We start from the raw sequence: 10,901 nt of genomic DNA, 5'->3' as shown, positions 1-10,901 counted from the left end.
CTGATGGTTTTGACAAGGATCCATCAACAAAATAATATTTGTTTTTGACAAGGAGGGCATTTCTCATGGCTCTTTTTCAAGTGGAATAATTATCACCATCAAGAAAATAAGACACTAAGGCTACACCTGGATTATCAAATGGTTGTAGATAGTATGGAGAAGAGGTAGAGATTTCATTGTTTGTTATGGGTGAGGCTATGTGGTAGGATAGAGAGCAAATATATTTTTGAAGATATGGAAAAAAAATATGTAGAGAGATATGCAAACCTAGGAATCTCTAAGCTCTGATGCCATGAAGAAAAGATGATTAGAATGGTCTGATTTTATTGAGATAGCAATGAGGTATATATATATATAGATCATTCATACAAATTCAGCATGTGTACAAATCTCATAAATAAACTTTTGGGATTCTATTAGATCCCATAAATCCATCCATGATGAAAGCTCTCTAAGTTGACCAAGTAAATGTGAAAAATATGCTAGTAAATATGGGAAGATTAAAAATCTTTGGATCTTATCAGATCCCATAAATCAATTCATGACAGAGCTGCCCCAAGTTAACCATGTAATCATAGTAAGCATGCATGTAAATATGGAAGGTTTGAAGAATCTTTAGAATTCTATCAGAAAAAATTTTGAAAAATCTTTAGGATTTTGTCAGTGTTGGTTATCAAACTTGAACAATGTGCTTTGATCTAGAAATGCTACAGGGTCCTTCTTCAGTGGCTTTGATGTTGGCCCTCAAGTTTTGATGAGCTTAGCATCAAAGCTTGGATCCATGGTGGGGTTGGGAGCACTGATCCCCTACAAATTGAAGAGCTAGTTGCAAAAGGTGCAACTGGCCACTCCAACAGTGTGTCCACCCAAGAGGAACTATGTCTTCAAGTGTTAGACCTTTGGCTATAAAGAACTAGAGTGCTTGAGGGCCAGATAGGGAGCTATGAACTGGTAGCTGGACCTCATCAAGGTTCAATACGAGCCCGTACAACCTCCCTGTGGGCACTAGTTCAGGCTAGCAGCTAGGGCGATATCATCTCTAGTTGCAAGGGTTACTATGTCAGCACATGACACAGTGGACGGGCTTGCTGCATCTAACCATGATTTAGCTTCATCAATGATCTTGAATCCATAGACTGTAAGATTTGGCGTGTTGGACCTCTCAAATGATCTCATCTTGGTCAACTTTATTAAAATTGATGCATCGCAGCCCTACAGAGAAAAATATTTAGAAGGGAGCAAACAAATGGAGGCTATGGAGCTAAACAATTTGCAAGCATGCATGTTAGCATGTTGCGCTACAAGACTAACATATCAACCCTAAAACGAACTCTCCATTCAATGTACATTTAGATTGAAGGCTAATTAAAACTATTCAATGTGGAGTTGCTCACCCTAATGAAACAACCATAGAAATGCATGCAAAGGGAGGCAGCAGTGATGCAGGGGTCATTGTGGAAGTTCTCTGCCACCATATTGATGTGGACAATAGATTCAGCTTGAGGGCAAGAGGAGTTGTAGAAGCCAACTCAGAGATTGGTAGAGTTTGAAGCAATGGCAAGGAGGAGGTGGAGGATGAAGAGAAGCTTCATTTCCTAAGAAAATGAATTGATGTTATGGACTCTCCTATTGGTTACTTGAAGAGGTGATGATGAGATGACATCAGAAGACTATCCAGGGCATGTATACATATATAGAGGTGGGGGAAAGGAGAAGGAAATAGAGCTGGACTGGCTTTGAGAACTTAAATGGAATATTTGGGCTCTTTCATCTGATTGCTATATTAACCACAAGGCAAGGCAAGAAGAGAGAAGTTTTGACTTGGATAAGAGGAGAATGATTTTTCAGGGTCAGTTAAAAGTTTCATTCGATCTCGAGGCTGCTTCTTGGAAGGCTCCCCTTGCATATATGATTGGGTAATAGCCATCCTTCAACACTAAAACATAACTAAAATTAGCTATACTTCCTCTTTGAAAATTAGTTGAATGAATCTCTATATATATGCCGTGTATGTGGTTTGTCAGTGGAATAAAAATCATATGGGGTGGGCATTAGAGAAAAAATAATGGGGCAGGTTTCATAATTTGCCACATTTCTCCTAATACCAATTTTAATTGTTATCAATAACATGAATTGATGGTTAACCATATAAAAATTATTAATAAGAATAAAGTCTATTTCTTAAATTCAAGAAGATTTTGAAAGGTATGGTTTATTAGTTTGCGCTACTATGGATTTTGATCTTATCACTTGAAGATCCGTATCTAATTTATATTTGAAACAAGTTATACTAGTTTTTACCAAGATTTTGGTTCAAAAAAATGGATTGTACAAAAATCAATTCTAGATCAGAAGCAAGGCCATCATTCCATTTGCAGTCATTAATTCCCGACCTTAATTGGCAACTATTATAGTTCAATGCTTAAAAAATACAAGACCCCGAGGATCAGTAGAACTCATTGTGATAGGCATGTATAATTTCAGGACGTGCTTATAACCTTGATAATATATAATGGAACTATTTTAATGGGCCACAAACACAAGATAGCCTTTTCAAAATACTATTTAAAATCCTAACCCAATGGAAAGAAACTAGATTTCAGAATTCTAGTGCAACCACCAAAAATTCTTACCAATAGACTAGCTTGCATCCCCTAGCTAGATTGCATAGTATTATTAAAGCCATAATGAATATGTCATGCCCCATACAGCAAGTCAAAGATCACAACAACCACTGCATACTCATTAAAAACTCTTCTCATAAATATACTAGGGCTCCTTGTGATATCATAAAGTAAATAATAGTATAAATAATAAATAAATTAATATTTAAACTTAACTTAAAAGACTAAATCAAATATTTTATAAAATAATATTTCAAAGTTTTACATCAAACTTCGATAAGTCCTGATCTAAATAAGTATATCAGATTATATTTCTAACCACTCTCTCATAATAAATCCCCCAGTTAAATTAGTTTTCTGAATATGTAAAAATAGTAAAAATATATAACAATGAGCTAGACATCTTAGTAAACAATGGACACTACTTTAGTAAGATAAATTCAGCAATAAAAATATATTGAAAATAAGTATATAAGATACAACAATTCGAAATCTAATTCAAAATATAAGTACCATCCAAAAATAAGTATTTAGATCTAATTTTTTAAAATTTAAATTTTATCTATAAATTAATTTTTTTTCAAAAGATCATATTCATCTCAACAATCATAAATCATGAACATACTTACGTGACTAGCTAGAATATGAGCTCAATCAATTGATGATGAAATCTAAATTGCTTGACTTGGCCGAGATGGAGATCAGTATACCGTATGGTAGTCATAGATCAAAATCTTTTTCATCAGGATCAATCAAAATCATTGAAAAAAAATTTTTACTCAATCAAACAATCCTACTGTCGAGGGAGACAATGTACAGAGAAAATTTGTAAAAAGAGAAAATGGTGAGAGAAAGTAAAAAAAAACTAAGTAGAGAGAGAAAAAAAAGAATCTCTCTCTCTCTCTCTCTCTCTCTCTCTCTCTTTTCCCTATATTTTTTTCTTCACCTCCTCTTCTTTTCTTTTCCCTTGGCCTTCTAGTAAAACCAGGAACTCTTGCTCCCTATTTCCCTAGAGAAGGAGATCTCTCGCTGGCAATGGCTGTGACTGATGGTGGTTGGGGCCACATCGGTGCAAGAAGAAATATCCTAGTCAATGGCCAGTGGCAACGACCGGGGGCAGAAAACTCAAGAAAAACAAGGTGAAACAAACTGAAGCAGGGGAAGGATATTTGAATTCAAATTTCTGGTGGTTCCTAATTGAATCTTGCTAATGGCGCTCACTGGAGAAGGGAGAAGATCAATGAAGAGACATAGAAGAGAATTGGGGTTCAATACCTCATCTCGAGTGAAGTTTCAATGCCGACACGGTGAGCTAGACAGCTCAGAAAAAGAAGACGATGGCTTCTCTGGTGATGGTCAAAACGCCGATGGGGGTGAGGCTCAAGAGGGGCATGGAGGTCTTTAAAAAAATGGGAGAGGGTGCCGAGAATCCTTCTTGGCATTCAATTCTGCTCCTCGATGAATATGGGAGGGACAAGGCTCCCGATCTTCCATCATTTTTTTTCTTTTAAATTTTTTAGGTTGTTCCGTTGTGTCTGGTCCAATCAAGTGGACCGGGCCCAGTCCACTGGCAATCCCAAAATGAGCTGGGTTATTACAGGATGCAAGGAGGAAGAGTTTGTGGAAGATAAGGATGAAAGTAAACCATTGTTCTTCATTAAAATAAAGCCTGGATCCCTTGGGAGGAGGCTTTTCAGAAATGATTGTTGGACACATTTCCACATCGTGGCAACGTAATCCAAGAGGTGACATTCTACTGTACTTTTATATAGAGAAATTAAAAAATATATATTTCATTCAGGCAATTGTTTATTACATATGTTCTCATCAAAAAAAAAAAAAAAGGTTTATTACATATATGGTTAACTTGTAGATATTTTCCTTACAATAGCACTCTAAGAAGGGAAATATGGTTTTGTTTGAAGGATGGCTCAACACATTGTGCACTCTGAAATATTGCATGTAGAAGATCCAGCTTCCATTACAATCCTTATATCTTGCTCCATGAACTGAGTGACAACCATGTCTTGCATTTTAGAGAGAGAGAGAGAGAGAGAGAGATGTGCATTATAATTAGAATTGCTCCCGACGAAAAGAAATGATACAGAATCAAAAGGAGCACCTTATTCTCTGCCTTGGTTGGCATAGTGCGTAAATTATACAGAGAAATTACTAGTAGATTCGAGGCATACAAACCCAGCTCGACTGGATCAGGACTGACTTCGTTGATATAAAGAGAAACTAAATGTGGTAACTCGAAATATATATCCAAGAGAACCAACTTAGTCCCAATTGTCACATCTTATAAGAAACCTTAAGATGGCATGTTGAAAACATTGCACTTCTTTCTTATCTCCCCTTCGCTGCCCACAAGAACTTCAACGTTTCCCAACTTCACCATAGCATCGGCAAACTTCTTCAGAAACCCATCATTATCCGATGCCAAATGCTCAACGATTCCCTTTGTCGAGTTATCCAAAGCCAGCATCTGGTCGAATTCCAACACCCCTCTGCTGTGCAGTAACTCACTGTAGAAACGGTTGTCGATGGCCATCGGCGTGTTCTGATCAAAAGATACCGTCGGCTCGTTTTCCAATTGTATGGAACTATTGCCGCAAGCTTGCTGAAGCTTAGCCCTTAAGCTCGTATCCATTGTGGGACCAAAAAATTTGCCGGTTGATGGGGAACGTAATAGCCGAGTTCGGAATCCGCCGCAGTGAGTAACGCCGATGGAGTGTGCACCCAAGAGGACAACCATGTCCTTAACCGTGAGCCCTTTGCGTGCGAAGTCCTGTATTGCCTGAGGGATGGTGTCCATCGGCCCGGGTATGCCGCGGACGTCTTTAACCTCCGACCTGAGTCCGTCCCGCCTGCCAGTAGGCACATCATAGCCGAGGCCGCCGGCAAGGACCACAGCATCTCTAGTGGCGAGCGCTATTATGTCTGCACACGAGACGGTGGACGGGCATCGAGCCTCGAGATTCGATTTAGCCTCATCGATGATATCAAGCCCACGCAATGAGCGGTTAGTCCCGGCAAACCTCTCAGACCGTGCCTTCTCCGTTGAATCGATGAGGATAGAAGCATCACAGCCCTATAAATACCACATACATAATAGTTACAATATTGAAACAAATGTAGAATATTTCCATACGAACGTATTCATGGTGGCAAGCATGTTGAACTCCATTCAACGTAAATGTATTTCGTATACTAAAAAATGTTCAGTGAGGACTTACTGACCCTAACGAAGCAATCATGGAAGTAGAGGCGAAGGAGACCGGCGGCGATGGAGGGGTCGGTACCGAAGTGCTTTTGCACTACAGCTTTCACGATGGGCTCAGCCTGTGGGCAAGAGGAGTTGTAGAAGCCAACTCGAAGATCCTGAGCAGAAACCAGAGCAATGGGGAGGAGGAAGATAAAGAGAGGATTCATTTCCACAAATTATAATGACGAGTTGAGGAGGAGATGGTCTGATGAATATTGGCAAAGAGAGGTGTATGTATGTATAGAGGTAGGGGAAAGGGAATATTGTTGCTGCTGTTTCCCGAACTAAGCCTGAGGTCGGTTGATCCAAGATAGACTGAGGCCGTCTTGCTGCCGGAGTTATTTCCGACAGAGATCCCTCAACGTTCAGCTCAGCCAAGAAACAGAGAACATTGGAAAGGAGAGAGTGCGATGGGCTTGAGAACTTACGTGGGGTCCACACTACTTATAGATGGAAGCTGTTGGCCGTTCCCGCGCCATACTCGGTCGGGTGTGCCATCAACCATCAGTTTTGGGGTTTGATAACAACCCAAAGCTCAACTATTGTTAGAATTGTGTGATAGTTGTTCCACCTCATTTTCTACCGGGGTAGACGGTTCGGATCTTTAACGGTACTCAAAAAAATATCATAAAATATTATATATATTTTGAAGATATTAATCAAAAGATGAGTAATCGTGCATGCATAATATTAAAATATTAAAAATAAATAAATAAATTTTAAAAATATTTAAATAATTTAGATAAATATTACATAATTATTTTTTTTTATGACCATCTCAATATGTGTACAGTATCATACGGTATTTTTTAAATACCGTAGAGGATCTGATTTTTTCCACCTCGGTATTGATTGAGGTAAGAGGGATGCCCATATCAAAAGGTAACGGAGGTGAGCTTCTTTTAGTAACCAAAATGACTCTTCCTAGCCGCAACTCTAACTACCATGTTTTCGCCCACAACTCATACTAAGCATTGGAAATGGCATTCGTCCCACATTTTCGCAGTCGAACGCTGCTATCTATTCCTCATGCATGGTGGGATTACATCCTTCTTCCACCGCACTTTGGAAGCTTCCTATCCCAAAGAATGTGGAAATTTTTTGTTGGCTTTGTTATCGCAATAAGATGGTCACTGCTGACACTTTTCCTATTGCTACAATGTGAGTATTCTAAACAAATCGGGTGCACCACTTTCCAGACTAATGGTACTAGCTTACCTAAGAGCACCTATGATTTCTAGTATAATTGAAGATCCACCGATGCGAACAGCAGATCATTAGTGGCACATGGCATAATGCGTATTTTCAATTAGCTGTTGGTGTATCTGAAAGGAGAGAAACAATTGAATATTCAGATTCCAGGCACTATCTATTATATATTGAATAAAAATTTAAAGATTTTTTTAACCATTTTTGACCATTTCAAATATTTTGTATATATCAAATATTTTAATTATTATGATTTTTTTAATTATATGTTTAAAATTTTGATCTTTTTTTATCGTTGGAGGAGAGCTCTTGGGCTGATTTTATTGTTGGATGGTAATGAATCTTCATGAATCTACATGGGGTTTACACCTTTGGATGCTTATCAAATGAATCCTTAACTAGCCCATTGAACAAAACATCATTTTCTTCTCCGAACTGAAGTAACTCAAGAATAAAGAACTACATCCTCCTATACTCTTTCAACTATCTTTTCTCTCCTTTCCATCTCCATATTTAGATAATTTCCATCTAACTTTGAGTTTATCGAGGATCTACTGGAGTGACAGCACCTTTAGTAGATTGGATCTATTATATCTTGAAAGAAAACGGAGCCTGAAGTCCATGTTGAAAAGAAACTGACCAAAATTTCTCTAAAAGTTAGCGTGTAGCATGCCTTAGATCCTGTCAAGCCAATGTCTGGATTATTTTGCATTGCTTCGATAACAAGATTTTATCACTTTTTTATCATTTATTTCTAACATTGTTTAGAGAAATTCAAGGTTTTACCCTATGGCTTCTATTGAGAATAATTCTCTCAAACCTAAGAAATTTAATGGCCATTTCTTTTAAAAGGTGATAAAGCCGAATGATATACTAGCTTACTGTCTTAAACCTCCACATGTAGTGACAAAGGATACTTTTGTTGTAGAAGGCTCTATCCACTAAAATCAAGAGTTATATTTGACCAAATTTCTTCATGACAACTAAATCTATCAATAACCACTATAGCAGAATAGGATATTAGTGGCAAAAGAAATTCATCACTAATAATTAATTTTTAACAGTAATAATTATTAGCGATGAAATTATCGTGGCTAATATTTAGTCGTAAATAATGACATCGTTGATAATTTTTTATAACGAAAAAAAAATTCATCATCAATAATCGATATAATCGATCAAAAATTTTTGTCGTTAAAAATATTTTTTTTTCAAAAACTATTTACGATGAAAAATTTTAGTCATAAAAAAAAGTAATTTGTAATAAAATATTATGTTGCTAATAAAAAAATAATTATTTATGATGAATAACTTTCATCGTTATTAATTTAATTAAAATTTTTTATGAAATTTAGAATTAAAAAAATATTAGCGACGTAAATATTTCGTTGCAAATATGATAATTTCCTACATAAATTTTTGTTACTAATAATTAATCAATTATTTACGATGAAAGTACTTTCATGGCTATTAATATTAATTTAATATAAAATTTTAATATTTTTAAATTTATTAAAATGATAAATTTTTTCAGCGCTAATAGTTTTTAGTGACCAATATTTTTTTAGAAATAATTTCATGGCTAAAAATTTATATATATTTTTTTAAAAAAATAATTTATGGATATATATTTTTAATTTATATTTATAATTTTTTTATAAATTAAAAATAAAAAATTTACATAATAAATATATAAATAAATTTTATCATTTTATTATATTAAATTAAAATTAAAATAAAATTAAAATAAAATAAAAAAAGTTATATAAGCAGGCTGTCAAGTATCGACATCTGCAGAAGGAGAATAGGCTAGAAAAGATGAGCGTTTGAAAGAGCTCAGACCAACATGCTGCTGCCTCATCAGCTACATCATCCGCTCCATCATCTAGATCTGAAGCAGCTGGTATTCATCGATGCGTGCAGCTAACTCATCAGCTCGTTGCTCAGCCCACTATCGATCCTCAGTAAACTATCTCTGCACCTCTACCAGCTGAGCATCGCAGGCCGCATGGATGTCAACCTTGAACGAGTGTGAGGATGATGAAGCACTAACCCCATGCCCTAGACCCCTAATATAATAAGGTCTCATACCAAGCACCTAATCACAGATCTTGTCATTTGTGAGTGCGATCGAACCTTCAAAGATAGGCTGGCATCTAATGCCTATCATACGATTTTGAAAATTAAAATTATAGTAATTTTAATTTCGTACTGAAAATCAAACTGTGAATAAAAAATAAATGAAAAAACTTACAAAAAGCTCCTGACTCTCCATCGTCCATTCCCTTGACCGTCACGGATGGGTCTACTGGTAGATATCAATCCTACCATGAAGCTCGCCACTCTCTGCATCTCTCTACAACTTGAGAATAATTAATTAAAAAATTTTTAAATAGTTAGAGAGTTAAAATATACTAATTAAAAATTATTTATCATCTGCTCCATATGATGAGCGAACAATCTTGAAACCCCATAAAGCGACACGGTCTGTCTCGTCCAATTCATAGTATTCTAGGCACATCATCTCTGTACAGTTAGCAATCAAATTAGTAGTAACAAACTAAATTTAAGAATAAATGATTCAATCATTAAACTCTAAAAAAAAAGTTTGGACGTATAACCTAATATGCCGGATCCTCATAATACCGACATTGATAGTCCAATCAACCATAGTGATACTGTAATAGGGCCGTTGTCGCGCTGCCTTCACTCCATGGTCCTGCATCACATGGTACTAATGCTAATAGATGCGGTGACGATATTCCTTAAAATGTAAATATAAATGAGCATCTACAGCTCACTGCATGCAATCCTCCTTAAAGTCAACAATATCAAATACACCCTGCCAATAATAAATATTAAAAAAAATTATGTTAATTAAATATTTATAGTATAATTTACTTTATCTGTAATTGAATGTAGAAAATCTCTCTCTGAGCCAGTACAATATGACGTCAATTGAAAAATATCACAGAGGCAGAGCTGCGGCATATGATGCCCAACTCAGTCGGCTTGCACCATCCCCTAATAGGCCTGGTGTAGCCAAGTGGTATCTCAATATGGAGACACTGTCCTGTATGCTCATATCTTCAATGCTCTAGAGCGAGATTCTTTGATAGACCTCACCCTCACCTCACCATCGATGGAAACTGGTCTGAAACAATGATAAATAAATCATTAGTATGATAGCTATCCAAATAAAAAAATTAAATTTTATTATATAAAAAAATAATAATACCATTTGAACCCACCTCATTCAGACCGGCCTCAATCAAACCTACCTCATTAGGACTTGCCAGTGCAGGACCCTCTGGCGATTCTACTAGTGCGGCAGTCGAAATGGGTGAAGGCATCTCAGCCTCAGGGATAGGCTGCGAATAAAAACGTCATCGTCTGTTTTCTGATGCCATACTTGTAATTCTTGATATATAAATAAATATAATATTAAATAATAATAATAATAAATAAATTATATTCTAATGAATAAAATTATATCGCATATCATTATTGTAAGAGAAGATTCAATAAAGAATAAAGATCTACTCATCAATATTCGTATCTTCCTCAACGTGTAGGTCCTCCTCTGAATCACAATAATCGACTAATGTATCATTTTCTATCTCATCATCATTTATGAACTAATCGTCATCCTCTGACTCATCAAGATTAAATATAAAATCAACTTCAACTTCATTAGGCAGCAGATCAGTCCTATTCAAAAGAGTTGTTACAAGTTCTTCATCAATAAGAAGCTCGACTAATATTTGTTCTTCCCCTTAAAAAGCTTTCTTTTCATGTAA

At 36.1% G+C, this 10,901-nt stretch overlaps 1 protein-coding gene and 1 pseudogene across 1 annotated transcript; both read right to left on the bottom strand.

The window, feature by feature from the left end:
• Positions 1-660: 660 nt before the first annotated feature.
• LOC140857533 (peroxidase 57-like) lies at positions 661-1,592 on the bottom strand (annotated as a pseudogene).
• A 3,125-nt stretch (positions 1,593-4,717) lies between these two features.
• LOC105042952 (peroxidase 44-like) lies at positions 4,718-6,295 on the bottom strand. Its single transcript, XM_010920327.3, has 2 exons — positions 5,868-6,295; positions 4,718-5,718 (listed from the first exon to the last, which is right to left on the bottom strand). The coding sequence occupies exons 1-2, from the start codon at positions 6,057-6,059 to the stop codon at positions 4,939-4,941; spliced, it is 972 nt and encodes a 323-aa protein (XP_010918629.1). The 5' UTR covers positions 6,060-6,295; the 3' UTR covers positions 4,718-4,938.
• Between the last annotated feature and the right edge of the window lie 4,606 nt (positions 6,296-10,901).

Source organism: Elaeis guineensis, chromosome 4, assembly GCF_000442705.2.
Source record: "Elaeis guineensis isolate ETL-2024a chromosome 4, EG11, whole genome shotgun sequence".
NCBI lineage: Eukaryota > Viridiplantae > Streptophyta > Magnoliopsida > Arecales > Arecaceae > Elaeis > Elaeis guineensis.
Note: the sequence above shows the minus strand (reverse complement) of the source record. Positions and strands in the feature narration are given on the sequence as shown.